At 49.6% G+C, this 15,200-nt stretch overlaps 1 protein-coding gene and 1 pseudogene across 1 annotated transcript in view; both read right to left on the reverse strand.

Moving 5' to 3' along the window:
- The window catches only part of LOC105503259, a 1,420-nt pseudogene extending 1,225 nt beyond the window's left edge, over window positions 1–195 (reverse strand).
- Window positions 1–11,688, reverse strand: part of CTTN (cortactin) — a 31,303-nt gene extending 19,615 nt beyond the window's left edge. The window contains exons 1-7 of the mRNA XM_011930124.1: window positions 11,589–11,688; window positions 9,649–9,735; window positions 9,442–9,515; window positions 7,104–7,233; window positions 2,822–2,932; window positions 1,741–1,795; window positions 411–521 (exon numbers count right to left, since the gene is read on the reverse strand). Coding sequence (XP_011785514.1) covers window positions 411–521; window positions 1,741–1,795; window positions 2,822–2,932; window positions 7,104–7,233; window positions 9,442–9,515; window positions 9,649–9,735 — 568 coding nt within the window. The 5' untranslated portion in view covers window positions 11,589–11,688. The remainder of the gene's footprint in view (window positions 1–410; window positions 522–1,740; window positions 1,796–2,821; window positions 2,933–7,103; window positions 7,234–9,441; window positions 9,516–9,648; window positions 9,736–11,588) is intronic.
- Window positions 11,689–15,200: the final 3,512 nt, after the last annotated feature.

The raw sequence follows: 15,200 nt of genomic DNA on the forward strand, positions 1-15,200 counted from the left end.
GACTCCGTCTCAAAAAAAAAAAAAAGAAAAAAAAAAAATTTACAGGTCACGCCTGTAATCCCAGTACTTAAGGAAACCAAGGTGATGGAGGATTGCTTGAGACCAAGGAGTTCAAGACAAGTCTGGGCAACGTGGCAAGACCTCATCTCTACTGGAAAAAAAAAAAAGAAAAAAGAAACAACCTAAATTCCACATTCAAAAAAGGAATGGTCACATGGACGATGGAATCCTCCTCCGATGGGGAACTGTGCAGCCATTCGAATTAGGAAAAGCCCACATGCACTGGTCCTAAAAGAACACCAAACATTTTAAGTTAAAAAATCTACAACGATCACGTGTGAGGAGAGAAAATGCCCTACTGGGTGCTCCTGGAGCAAACGCATGACTACAGACCGTGGGGTCCGCCCCACCTCTCTGTGACTCGTGCTTCTCCGTTTTGCCCTGGTAGTCGAAGCCCACGGCGCTCTTGTCTACTCGGTCAGCCTGCACGCCGTACTTGCCGCCAAAACCACTGGAGTAGTCTGAAGAGACAGGGCAGCCGTTAGCACGTGGGCCTGAGGACAAACTAAACTGTCCCTTTTGTTAAACTCAGCAGAAGCATGTAGTGGTTACAACTCACAAACAGACCAAGCACACGTTTTACAACGTACAACAAGCCACCCACTGCTCCATACAGGTGACGCTGGACCCGCTTCCTAACAGGTACACGGTGGGGATCCGGGCCCTGTCAGCTGTCACAGGGCAGTTCCTTTCTGTGGTCAGAAATGAAGCTGCATGCCCACTTTGAAAATCAACTGCTCAGGTAAAAGTTGGAAAGCTTCATACAAAGAACCAGTACTTTGGGAGGCTGAGGCAGGCGGATCACTTGAGGTCAGGAGTTTGAGACCAGCCTGGCCAACGTGGCAAAATCCCATCTGTACTAAAAAATAGAAAAATTAACCAGGGGTGGAGGTGCACATCAGTAATCCCAGCTACTTGGGAGGCTGAGGCAGGAGAATCGTTTGAACCCAGGAGGCGGAGCTTGCAGTGAGCCAAGATTGAGCCACGGCACTCCAGCCTGGGCAACAGAGCAAGACTCTGTCTCAAAACAAACAAAGAAAACAAAATGAAAAAAATGGAAAGAGAAAGCCTCATATGAAGAAAGTCACGCAGCTGAACACGGGAAACAACACCCTGATCCTCCCTGCACCTGGACTGCACCGAGACTGCTTAAGGACTGAGAGCTTGCTCCCCCGGATGATGCAGTGACACTAAAGAGGAAGAACTAAATAAGCTTGCAAAAAATAAACTGAGAACTTTAAGGTAGCGATCCGCTTTGCTCTTTCAAAAAGAAATGGTATGATGTAATAAAGATTAATCACCAGCAGTTAAGACCGTATGTGTATAATGAAAACAAGAATTTAACAACTCTGGTTTCTATCCTTAGAGGGGGAAGTTAGCTTTTTGCTGATAAATCTGAGAGCTCTCTTCTTCAGGAGGAGCGCTGCCCAGATGAAGGGAGGGCAGCTTCCGCTAAAGTGAGAGGCTCCACAATGACAGCAGATGCCAGGGCTCCGGGGAGGCTGTGTAACGGGCAATGCATCCGTCATGTGGCATTCGGATGATCCAGAAACATGAAGAGGAGGGCAGGGTCCTCCTTGTGGCAACAGCCACTGCTCGGGAAACAGCTTCAGGTGGCCGTGACTCTCCCCATCAGGGCCCCTGGGGCGCCAGCCTCTTTCCGCGCCTTTCGCGTCTTACCTTTCTGGGAGGCGTGCTTCTCAGTCTTCCCCTGGTATTCAAAGCCTACGGCAGACTGTGATGACCAAAAACACATTAAAAAGTGGGGAGAAATCCATTTTTTCAATGTCCCTGAAACGATCTCTCTGAATTAATTACATAAAATTTTAAAAAATATGAAACACGTTATGTTGTGACCTCTGGGTTCCTAAGCCAGGTGCAGGTGGCTGTAACGCAAGAGCTCTGGCATCCTAAACGGACAAGACAACAAATGTTCCGCAAGGCCCAGTGGGTGGCGCAGGCCAAGCTGTATCCATGGCGACCTGCCCTCCCTAGCACGTGGCGGCAGGGCGTCCTCAGCCGATTCATTCCACAGGTTTCACGAAAACTCGCTTCTCAAATAAGTCATGCTGAGAACATTAATATTAATAACAGGAATAGCAGTGGCCACCAGGGGTGCACTCCCACCAGCCAGGCACTGCGATGGGCATCTCAGCACACCCGTGAGAGAGGTGTGATCATCCCCCTCATTTCACAGACACACAAATTCAGAACCGTGGCTACTATGTCACAAAGCCACAATCTGCCACCAGCATCAGCTCCCTGCTCCCTCCAGGCTCCTGAACGTTCCTCTATTAAACAAAAGAGCCGCCAGCCCTGAGCTGAAGAGAATCGGAGAAGAGGCTCGGGCCCAGGATGACTGCAACAACATCCGGACGCAAAGCCTGAGTCCTGGACGCAACAAGCACATCCCGCTTCCCGGAACAGGCTCTGATGCCGCTCTGTCACAGCAGCACACACGTGAGAAACACGGGCGGCAATGGTCCCTGCTGGCACATTGGGACAGACACAGGGCCGTCCAGTACTGGGGCACGTAGTGAAGAGTGACCGCAGGGACTGCTGTAGCAAGCCCTCCGCATCCCGCTTCCTCTCCCGTGGGCCCAGGCTCTCAGAGCATCCTGGGAGCGAGATGCCCCCCTCTGCGGTCCCGCAGAGCTGGAGGGCACCTGCCTGCCACTGCAAGTGGCCCAATATGGCTCAGATCTACGGGGAACACTCCCCCTTGCCCCAAACCCCCCAGCCCCAGCACCGCATCACTCACCTGATCAACTCTGTCCATCTGGACACCAAACTTGCCTCCGAAGCCGCGGACCGAGTCTACCTGTGAGCAGTGCTTGGAAAGTTTCGACTGATACTCGTGGCCGACAGCTGACTGGAACAGGGTTCAAACACAAAGCATTAGACACTGACGACACCGTGGCGCTTCACTTCCTCCCAGAGCAGGGCTGGGGAGGCCACCTCCCGCTCAGTGCAGGGAAACCTTACATGAACACACCCATCTGGGGAGCCAAGGAGGGGGCCCGACTCCTGGGAGGTCCCGGTCCCTGGTGCAGGCTTTCATGGCCCACCGCAGCCCTTGGAATCCTGGAAGCTGCACACGACCCCTGGCCGCAGGTTGGGGCCACCAGTGGGGATGTCTGACACCACTGGGCATGAAGAAGGGACACAGAGCCAGCGGCCTGTGGCAGGATCTGTGAGACCCGCCGGTGTGGCGGCTGCCGGCGTTTACTGAAGCGGGACCTCTACATGACCCAAGAATCAGCACAAAAAATAGTCTGCAAAACACAGGCTCATATTCGATTTCCGCTGAGCAGCACCCCCCAACGCCAGCTCGCTTCAGCATCATTAATGTCGTCAGCCCCCGTCAGCGCACACAGGTTTGGGGACCTTCTGTTCGCCAAAGCCAGCAGGTAAAGCCGAGGGTTCCCTTGGGCTTTCCAGACCTGGCGCCCAGTTCTTCTGTAAATAACGCCTCTGGGACAGCCACATCCATTCCCAGGTGTGCTGTCCACAGCTGCTTTTGTGATTCCGCAACTCCGTTCGGCAGTTCCGACGAGACCCTCTGGTCCACAAAGCGGAAAAGATGCTCCAGCCCTGACAGTCCCACTCTCGGGGCACACCAAGGCCCCAGGGTTCTGAGGCTCCCTCCTGACAGCAGAGCCGGGTCAAGGGCTCCTTCACGGACAGTGCAGGCACGTGGCCCAGCAGATGGCGTGGAGAAAGCCCACGGCACACCGGGGCCGGTCTTCTCACTCCCTCTAGTATGTGGAGCCGCTCATACTCACCCAAGCAGCATCCCACAGCGGTGCTGACACAGCAGGCAACTCAAGACAGTGTCCACTCTTTCCCCGAATGAAAAGCAGGTTTTGCCCAAAGCCTCGGGCTTGTGCTGTGCCCTCTTCTTCCCACGTTTGTTCTGAGGTCGGCAGCTGACTCCTCATCCACACGAGCCGTCACCTCCAAACCCTCTGTGGCACAGACTGCCCATCCGTGTCCTCTGGGGTCCCACCCAGAAAACAGAGATGTAGGAGTGGCAGAGGCAGACGTGCCAAAGGGATTCCCCAGCATGAGTTTTCATCAGAAGGAAGTTACAGGAAAATGGATCTAAAGACATGCCCAGAATGACAACTAGGCAAAGTTTCCAACTTTTGGATTGAAAGGGATTCATCTCCAAAATTGCATTTGATTTTACATTGACAAAATCACATGTTATTAAACAGTCATGCTGGGGAGATTGTATCTTGAAGCCTGAATGTGTAGACTCAGGGCTACGGGATGCAAGGAGACAAGGGAGCAAGAAGAAAGCCTGCCCCATGTGATGGATGCAGCCACCGCCGGTCGCAAGGGAAAGGTGCAGCGTGCTAGGCCCCAGCGTAAACAGAATCCGGACAGCCCGTCCAGGCTGCTCTCACGTGTGCTGGTCCTCAATGTGTTCTTTTTTTCTGGAAGTCTCTAGCACATATTCCTCAATTCTTAATGCAGAGATTTCAATTTTTTATTTTTTTCAATTTCTGAAGTGGGCAAGTTACAAACAACTTAAGCCATTTCCCCTTCAGTTTGGAATCTGAGTTTAATCTATTTATTTCCCGAGACGGGGTCTCTCTCTGTCGCCTAGGCTGGACTGTAATGGTGCGATCACAGGACACTGCAGCCTCCACCTCCTGGGCTCAAGTGATCCTCCCTGCTTAGCCTCCCAAGCAGCTGGGACCACAGGTGTGCACCACCACGTCCAGTTAATTATGTTTTTGTAGAGACGGGGTCTTGCTATGTTGCCCAGGCTGGTCTCAAACTCCTGGGCTCATCAGATCCTCCTGCCTCGGCCTCCCAAAACGCTGTGATTACAGATGTGAGTCCCGTACCTGGCCCTGAGTTATTTTTGACAACATATTTGTCCCGTGGTGCTGACTCGAGCTGAGAGCTAACCTGGCCCAGGTGCCAGCCGGGACTGAGCAGCTGCAGCACCCCTTGCTGGACTCGCCCTGCCAGGACAGCTCTCCAGCTTGCCAGCTAAGAGGTGACAGCAAGGCTCCACAAGCTTCCTGGGCTCCAGGAGCGCATTGGTCTAAGAGGTGGGGCTCATGGCACCGGGCCAGGCACGAGGAGAGGATGACAAGTCCCGATCCTTGAAAAGCCCAGCCCAGAGGGGAGTCTCCCTGGCAAGGACAACAGGATGAGGCAAAGACAGCTGACGAGGGAAGCAGAGGCTGCCATGGAGACGGCACAGGAGAGAGGGAAGTGAGGGCTCTTCCAGGGAGCCTGACACTCCAGAAGGCCTAAGTTGCAGGTTCCAGGGTGAGTGAGATTCCGGCTGAAAAAAGGTGCAGTCCAAGCAGCAGCAGAGAAGCCACAACAGCTTCCCTACCAGGCTCTCCCTGACACACTGCCTTTCTTTTCCCCAATATGTAACTTTCCCAACCCAGAGCAGGGAGCCCCATTTTTAGAATAAATTTCTCTCTGCATTAACTCCCCACAAGCCCTGTAAGCACAGGGCTTGTCTCAGTCTGGGCTGAGAAAGGCTTCTACTGACTTGCTTTGCTCACTGCACTGAACACATGAATTCCGTCTGTCCATCTGCACATGCTTTGTTCACTGCACTGCACATAGGGGTCCGTCTGTCCGTCTGTACATGCTTCGCTCACTGCACTGAACACATGGATTCCGTCTGTCCATCTGCACATGCTTCATTCTCTGCACTGAACACAGGGGTTCGTCTGTCCGTTTGCACATGCTTCGCTCACTGAACTGAACACGGGGTCCATCTGTCTTCACATGCTTCACTCACTGCACTGAACACATGGATTCCGTCTGTCCATCTGCACATGCTTCTCTGCACTGAACACAGGGGTCCGTCTGCCTGTTTACAATCCTAAAAGCTAGTGGACTTTTTTTAGACTTCAGAGATGATGATTCTGCACACACTGCTCTCCTCAGTGTCAGCGCATCTCTGTGGTAGTGACACAGCAACATCCATGTCTCCTTCCTGCAGATGGTCCCTCACCCCACTCCTCCCCCAGGCTATTTATGATTGTGGTTTGGGGTACCCTGCCAGCCCACCACATCATGTACTCTGTTGGGGACAGAGCAAGGTGCAGCTCACTGTGACACGGCAACATCATCCCGTGCCCAGCTCAAATGTTCATCCGGCTGGTGCACGAGGCGGGAGAGGTATGGAATTACCGGCTGGGATCCGACACTGGCTGAAACACTTCTTTCCACAGGGTAAAGGCAAGCATCTGTCAGGTCAGAACAAGCTTATGTTGCTCAGACTCAAAAGTTCACCTCCAGGATGTCTGTTTTACTGAAGAAACATGCAAACACACCACGACCTCTTCCATCTTCTCTCCAGGAAGGAAAAGGTAGCCCTCCTGAGCTAACGGGGCTCCCTTTCTTAGGGTAGAGAGGACCTAAAGTACGGGTGGAGCTGGAGGCATTTGGCCAACGTCCTCAATCAACGTCTGCATGGCAGTTTGCATCCCATCAATGATGGCTCCTGGGAGGCTCTCCCAGACCTCTCAAATAGAGCGAGCACTGTCCCCAGCCTGGTGGGTGCCCCATTTAGACAAGGGACAGACTGCTCTGACAGTCACTGAATGCATGAAGCATGTCAGCTAGGCCTTTGGCTGAATTTCCATGTGTGCTGTGAACCATGGGGGCCTACCGAGTTGACTTTGGTCTTCGGACTGGCATGACTTAGGCTGCAAGCTGGAACCGGAGGCATTGACAATGATGACACCTGGAGCCAAGATGCTTCCGGACTTCTGTCCTGATCACAAGGCTGCCTCTGAGGGCCAGTCTCCCGCTCTGGGCCTCCCCACGTACCACCCGTGCTCCAGCACCTCTGAGGGTTCTCAGCGAGCTTTGAAGAAAGCTAGAGTACTTCATGAGCAAGTCCGACCAACAGGGGTCTACTATGGGCAAATCTCGGCCTCAGCAGATTGACTCAAAACTGCTGATCTAAGGAAAGTCTGAGGGACGACTCTGCCACTCAGTCGAGTGGTCCAAGCGCACCAGGAGCCCGGCACAGGCAGCCGCGGGCCACTCACCTTATCCATTCGGTCTTGTTCCACACCAAATTTCCCTCCATAGCCGTGGGAGGCTTTGGGTCCTGTTTCAAGTTCCTTCTCCTTAAGGGTCTGATGTTCTTGAAAGACATTCTCCCTCAGCTTGTGTATGCTTGAAGGAAGAGATGGAAATAGGAACAAATCAATAAACAGATGTGCAGCTTTGCCTCCCGGTGTGATAAATAAGAACAGGTGACATTATCTTTGTAAATCTGCCTATCTGACGTTCACCAATTCTCTCCCTGCACTGTGCCTTCCTGACTATTCTGCCAGCTGGTACACCCACTTCGGCAGTCCGCAGTGTCAGACGCATGCTCCGTGGGAGACAGAACGTGAATCTGAAGGCAGACAGTGGGGTCGTCCCAAATCCCCGCCAAAGATGGCTCTACCCAAACCCAGCCTTTATTCACACACAGAGGACAGGAAAGCCAGTCTGTAATCGTGCAGAGGTAGAGGGGAACACGAGGCTATGCCCCTTTCCCAGTCACCGGCAGAAGTCCAGTGGTGCTGAACATGTAGATGGCTCGTCTGTACTTGAAGTACTCCAGCTTTTTTCTACATTCAAGGATGTGAGGAAAGCGTTTCAGAATTTAACATCTAAACGCCATTGACAATGTTTAATACAGCAGATGATGAAACAGATGACAAGGTGTGCTCAAATCTGGCAGGCAGGACACAGCTGTCATTGAGAGACCCCAGCGTGGTATGAAGGCCACTCTGGCATTCACACTTTCTGCCCAGGAGACACCAGGCCGCCACCTTCGACATCTGGACAACAATGCTAGAACTGAGGATGAAATACAAACCAGGCTCGGAAACCGCCCAATACCCTGGTGAGCAGGGGAAAGACAGACGCCACTCCTAAAACCCGGGAAGGCCCCAGAGCATGAAGAACGGGCTCATTCCCCACGTGCTCCTCTCTGAATTCTAAGCAACCCGAGGCTTTTGTATTGGAGAGTTGTTTTTTTCTCCAAGCCACCCTGTAAGACATGTTTTGAAGCTACAGGGAACAGAAGAGATGAGAAGAGGTACGATGACTCAATGAATTCAGGAGTCTGCTTAACGCCACAGCAAATACCCAAGGCTACAGTGGACTCCTAAGTCAGCCCATTCCAGTCTCTTGTCCTGCGCAGCCGCACGGCCACTGGAGTTCCGAAGTTGCTTCTGTGGAAGGGAGTGCGCTGAGCAAGCCAGGGAGGGACTAAAACTTGCGTATAAAAAGCCACTGTGGGCCAGGTGCGGCAGTGCACACCTGTGATCCCAGCACTTTGGGAGGCTGAGGCAGGGGAATCACCTGAGCCCAGGAGTTCAAGACCAGCCTGAGCAACAAAAGCAAGACCCCGTCTCTAAAAGAAATGAAAGAACTTAGCTGGCCACGGTGGTGTGCACCCATGGTTCCAGATACTTAGGAAGCTGAGGCGAGAACCCCGGAAGTCAAGGCTGCAGTGAGCTGTGATGGCACCACTGCACTCCAGCCCGGGTGACAGAGTGAGACCCTGTCACAAAATCAATCAATCAGTCAATCTTTAAAAACAAAATGAAAAGCCACTGGGCAGACTGTGCCTTCTTTTCTGGATGATGGACTGAATCTTTCTCAGCTGAAGGGACCATGGCCCAGCAGGACAGTCTCGCCAGGATACTGAGGCGGTCACCGGGTCAGTGGTGCTGCCTTCACAGCCCGGGAAAGGAGGATCCACTCTGAACCCAGTGTGGCCTAAAATAAAAGTCTGAGCACATTTTAAAAGTTCCTTTTATCTACACTTCCTGAGGAAAAAAAAAAAAACTGCCCCAAGAGCTGGCATTTTAGATAGTGCCAAGTGAGAAACAATGACAGGGTTCACTCAGTTCCCTCCTCTGGGCTTTTGATAAGAACACAAAGCTCACAGTACCCCACGATTAATACATAATCATTTCCAGATAATAAAAAAAGGGACAGGGCATTTAAGGTCTCAGTTATTCAGACATCTCATACTTCAGAAACCTCTCGCGTGTAAGGGAGAGCTTAGGGAAGTGTTCCCTGAGAAAAGCTGCAATACTGAGAAGCAGACACTCTAAAATTATAAATATGGAAATTGTTTGCAATGGGAATTTAAAAATTACTGATCACATAAGTATCTAAATATACACATATAAACACACACATTACATACACACACATATATGTGTGTGTCTTATATTCATTTGCTGCATGGGTATCAGGTCAAGAAGATAAAAGCAGTTTCCACACAGGCTGTCCCTCCACAGACGACCATGAGCTCTGTTGCACCTGGGGCTCCACCCACAGAGGGGCCCTCGGGAGGGTGGTGGCGACGCCTCTTACTTGATATGCTCCTGGTGCCCGGAGCCCTGCACGGTCTTGGCACCCCATCTTTGCTCCTTCTCACTCACATCATTCTGAAAAGAAAACCGACTAGTAAATCTCACAGCCTGGATTGTGACACCAACAAACCACCACCCCATCAAAGAAAAACCCAGGAGAGCCACTTCCACTTCACGAAAAACGAAAGCAAAGGCTGGCGGCTCCTACCACAAAATCAGGGTCGGTCTCCCAGTCATCGGCCCCCGCGTCATCCTGGGTGATGGACACAGCGTGGCCTGCTGAAGCTTTCCACATCTGAAAGAGCGGCCGGGGAGGGTTACGGAGGCCTCAGGGTGCCATCCACAGAGGCCAGCAGATGAGCCCTTTGGCCAAAACTACCGAGATTCTAGGCGACCCAGGAAGACGAGGCTGCAGGACCAGCCAATCCTTCATGATCCCTAAGCCTGAATGACAACCACAGGAGTGAAAGAAGCTTCCCCTCGGGGTTCTAATACTGCTGTCCCCTGGCGTCAGAAATATATTGCAAATACTCTTTGGCTTCAACTCAAGTGAGAAAATTTTCTGGAAAATAAAAATTCGGGTGTGCACTTACTGCATTCATTAAGAACATATTCCCGTTCTGCCCAATCATATGATAGATTCCAACCAAAAATAAAGGTACCATGTGTGTTATATATTATAAATTACACTAAATGTTACGAATGGTAGATCTCACGGTATGTGTATTTTATCACAATTTCTTAAAAAGTGCACCCATTTTGATTTCAAGTGCTTACTGAAATGATAACAATAACTTTCCTAATTCAGACTTACAATTTAATAAATGTTTCAAGTAATTTATCAGAGAATTGCTTTACTCTCTACTTGGGAGAAAACAGAATTCTGTTATAGAGAACAATGGCACACCTGTAAACCCTAACAAGACAATTCTTGTTGTAACTGCAGTGGTAAAATCGAAACTTTTAAGGGTTTAAAAAAAAAAAAAAACTATGTATAAAAAGAACTGATTCCTTTTCCACAGAAATGGTAATAACATTTCACATAGGCCATAGAGCAACTGAGAGATTATTTTAAATCAAACAACCAGAAGCTGTGCCCAGGGGTCTGAACTGAGGACACCCAGTTCACTTTTCCTCAGGCGCCATGTTGGGACTCTAGCGCCCTGAATCTGAACGGGACAAAAGCCCTTGGCAGCTTGAGAATGTCTCATCTGGCTCCTCCCCGTCCAGCCTGGCTGGGTCTCAAGTCCAAATCCAATGTGACAGTGAGGGACCAATCAGAGCGCCATGCTCTCAAATTTCTAGATGCGACTTTGTCTCTCGGGGAAGAACTGTCTGCCAAGGGGTGTAGCAGGACCAACAATGCCCCTGGAACCTCGAGTCAATGCCCAAAGCATGGCAAGAAATTTCCAGAGTGATCTGCTTTTGCCAGGATTTTAGAGAACAGATGAATTAGAATCTTAGAACTGAAAGGCACAACCAGTCCGTCTTGTCCCAATGCGCCCATTTATAAATGAAGCAACGGCTGCAGGAAAGAGAAACGGGATGCTCAGTCTCCGGCTGCCCCACGGCACCATGCTGCCCTGGCGAGGGGGCTGCCCGCTCGCGGAACTTCAGCTGCCTATGGTTCCCACCACTGAGGAAGTGGCTGCAAGAAAGGACGGGAGTCCCTGCAGGACTGGCGAGGCCAACCTTCAACCCCAAGTCAAAGGTGAAAGAAGGCCGGTATCTTTGCCAGGTACTTTCTCAGGCTCCTCAGGGTAGGATTAGCAGAGAACAGTCTCCACTCATCTTCCTGGAGGCAGCTTCACCAGGGGGCGGGGTAGGCACCTGCAAGCTTCACAGTCCTGCGCCTACGGGCCCTACCCACTTTGATGGGGTGGGGAAGGGCCCAGATTTCCCCCTCAGGGAGGACAGGAATGAGTTCCCTTCCTCAATCCCAGAGTTTTCTGCAATTGTCTCCTCTAAGTCATACACAACAGAAACCTGACTTCATCTTTTAAACAATGAAATTTCCTCCCAAAAAATTATCATCTCTCTCCCAGTAAATCCACAGACACAGCAACCTCCCCCGTTTCCTGTTAAAGGGATTTTTGCCCTTTCCATCCACAGGAAAAGAATATTAGGATGTTCACAATGCACAAGTACCTTTCTTTCCGCTTGGAGATAAAAGGCTGTTCACAAAACTCTGTTTAAAACACAGTAATCCAATGAGGAATTTCCAGGCATTGGGGAATGATTCCGTCTGTAAAAAGATTAAGAGTAAAAGCTCAGAAGGATGTCTGTTGAGCAGTTCCCTGGGCAAACCCTTCTGTGTGGAGATCTTTTTAGAAAACTTCAGAAATCCTCCCAAATATAACAAGGTTTTGTGATGAAATCTGAAATGAGGATGGAAGATTTGCATTTTACTAATACAAAAGTTCAACACAGAGAAACTAAAGAAATAAGTTTTAAAAGATTTCTAACTACATGATGATTCTTTGTTTTTTTTTGTTTGTTTGTTTTTTGAGATGGAATTTTGCTTTTGTGGTCCAGGCTGGAGTGCAGTGGCACAATTGCGGCTCACTGCAACCTCCACCTCCTGGGTTCAAGCGATTCTCCTGCCTCAGCCTCCCGAGCAGCTGGGACTACAGGTATGAGCCACCACACCTGGCTAATTTTGTATTTTTAGTAGAGACGGGTTTTCTCCATGTTGGTCAGGCTGGTCTCAAATTCCCGACCTCAGGTGATCCGCCTGCCTTGGCCTCCCAGAGTGCTGGGATTACAGTCATGAGCCACCGTGCCCGGCCTACATCATGTTTCTTAATGAATGCAAACAGAAATTACTGCCTTAATGGCTAGTATGCGTTTACTGTTTGCTATAATTCTGAGAGATTTTCACTTTTTACTCATTCTAATTAACAACATTATAAAATAAAATTGTTACTGTGGGCTTTTTAAACAATAAGAAAAACACTCCTTGAGAGGATCATGATATGGCTGGGAGAAAACACAGGTCCGGTGACTGTCTCAAGACATGACAGCAGCAGCTGGAGAGCCGAGGAGGAGGCGGCTGCATTCGTAATGAACGTATATGGTTACTGCACAGGGAGCAAGACTCCAGTTCCCCAGAGGGTGGCCAAGCACATGACCCCTTCCCTAGGACCACACATCAGCCTCAACTGGACACCATACTGCTAAACATCACACATCGTCGACTGAAATCCCCTTGTCCCTAGGAACAAGCTGGCCACAGGCAGAGTGGTTTCTCATGCATTAGGTACTAGGGGATGGTGCCTGGCTGGCCCTCCTGGCAATGAAGTTCCTATCTGGTTCCTGACCCAACTATTTGCTCCATCTCTCTCCCCAATTCCCTTTGGCAATCCTAACTTCTCCAGATTGCTTGGTACATTCTGGTTACTACAGTTATTAGTGTAATCAGCAGGCATCTATACAACTCTGTTTAAACCATTAGCCAGACATGGTTGTGTATACCTGTAGTCCCAGCTAGCTACTCAGGAGGCTAAGGTGGGGGAACTGCTTGAGCCCAGGAGCTCAAGGGTGCAGTAAGCCATGATCACACCACTGCACTCCAGCCTGGGAGACAGAGACCCTGTCTCATACATAAATCAACCATAAAGTAAAACATAAAAAATCTCATGAGCAGCTAAGGATAGGCTCAAATCCACAATTTCATACTCTCAATATTTGAAATTTTTTTTAAAAAATCACAAAAATAACTAATAGAAAATAGGCTTGATTATTTTGTGGATGCAAAGATAAAGCCTCTAGACCCCTACCTCAAAACCATACAGAAAAATTAACTCAAAAATGAACTAAAATCCTAAAAAGGTGTAAATTTTTGTGACTTTGAATTTGGCAATAGTTTCTTAGATATGACACCAAAACACAAGAGGAAAAAAATAAATTGTACAAAATTAAAAATTTTGTGCTTCATCAAGAAGGTGACAAGACGATCCCAAGAGAAAACTATTTTGAACCGTATATCCAGAATATATAAAGCACTCTTGGCTGGGCACAGTGGCTCACGCCTGTAATCCCTGCACTTCGGGAGGCCAAGGCAGGCAGATTACCAGGTCAAGAGATTGAGACCATCCTGGCCAACATGGTGAAACCCCGTCTCTATCAAAAATACAAAAATTAGCTGGGCATGGTGACGTGTGTCTGTAGTCCCAGCTACTCGGGAGGCTGAGGCAGGAGAGTTGCTTGAACCTTGGAGGCGGAGGTTGCAGTGAGCCGAGATTGTGCCACTGCACTCCAGCCTGGGCGACAGAGTAAGACTCCATCTCAAAAAAAAAAAAAGGAACTCTTATAATTCAATAATAAAAAGGACAAATAACCCCATTTAAAAATGAGTGAAGGACCTGAAGAGACATTTCTTCAGAGGAGATATACAAATGGCCAACAAGCTCAGGAAGAGTTTGTTTAATGTCATTAACCATCAGGGAAACGCAAATCAAAACCACAATGAGAACCCAACTCATACCCACTAGGATGACTAAAATAAAACAGACGATGACAAGTCTCAGCAGCGGTGTGGAGAAACCGGAAGCCTCATCGACTGCTGATAGGAATGTTAAATGGAAAAGGTCTGGCAGTTCCTCAGAAGGTTAAACTCAGGTACCGTATGACTCAGCAACTCCACTCCTAGGTCTATGCCCAAGAGAAATAAAGTATAAGCACACAAAAACTTGTGCACGAGTATTCAGAACAGCACTATTCATAGCAGCCAAAACACGGAAACATTCCAAATGTCCATCAACTGATAGATACATAGCATGTGGTCCACCTAACACACACACGTTATTTCCGCCACAAAGAGGATCCAGCAGTGACACCTGCTGCAGTGTGGAGGGACCTCAAATCCATTACGCAAAGGAAAACCACGCACAAAAGACCACATATTATATGATTCAATTTCTTTCTTTTTTTTTTTTGAGGCGGAGTCTCGCTCTGTCGCCCAGGCTGGAGTGCAGTGGCCGGATCTCAGCTCACTGCAAGCTCCGCCTCCCGGGTTCACGCCATTCTCCTGCCTCAGCCTCCCGAATAGCTGGGACTACAGGCGTCCGCCACCTCGCCCGGCTAGTTTTTTGTATTTTTTAGTAGAGACGGGGTTTCACCGTGTTAGCCAGGATGGTCTCGATCTCCTGACCTCGTGATCTGCCCGTCTCGGCCTCCCAAAGTGCTGGGATTACAGGCGTGAGCCACCGCGCCCGGCCAGGCTAGTTTTTTTGTATTTTTTTAGTAGAGACGGGGTTTCACCGTGTTAGCCAGGATGGTCTCGATCTCCTGACCTCGTGATCTGCCCGTCTCGGCCTCCCAAAGTGCTGGGATTACAGGCGTGAGCCACCGCGCCCGGCCATATGATTCAATTTCTAGGAAATGTCTGGAGCTGGCCAATCTCCAGAGACAGAAGATACATTACTGGCTGCCCAGGGCTGGGCGGATGGTGGCGGTGGGATCGGGAAGTCATGGCTAAAAGGTACAAGAGCTTCTTTTTGAGGTGATAAAATTATTCAGAAATTGATTGTGGTGACAGTCGTACAACTGCATGAGGATCCTAAACACCCGTGGACAGTACACATTAAACAGGCACATTGTATGGTATGTGAATTTTATCTCAATAAAGCTGTTACAATACGGTTCAAAAGATGATGACTCTGTCCAACCTCAACATTACACCCTCCTTGCAAATGTCAGTGTGCAAATCAGATTGCACAAACGTGAAGTCATCTTGCTGTCTAGACAGAGTGAAAAATT

Source organism: Colobus angolensis, unplaced genomic scaffold (assembly GCF_000951035.1).
Source record: "Colobus angolensis palliatus isolate OR3802 unplaced genomic scaffold, Cang.pa_1.0 Scaffold84, whole genome shotgun sequence".
NCBI classification, from domain to species: domain Eukaryota; kingdom Metazoa; phylum Chordata; class Mammalia; order Primates; family Cercopithecidae; genus Colobus; species Colobus angolensis.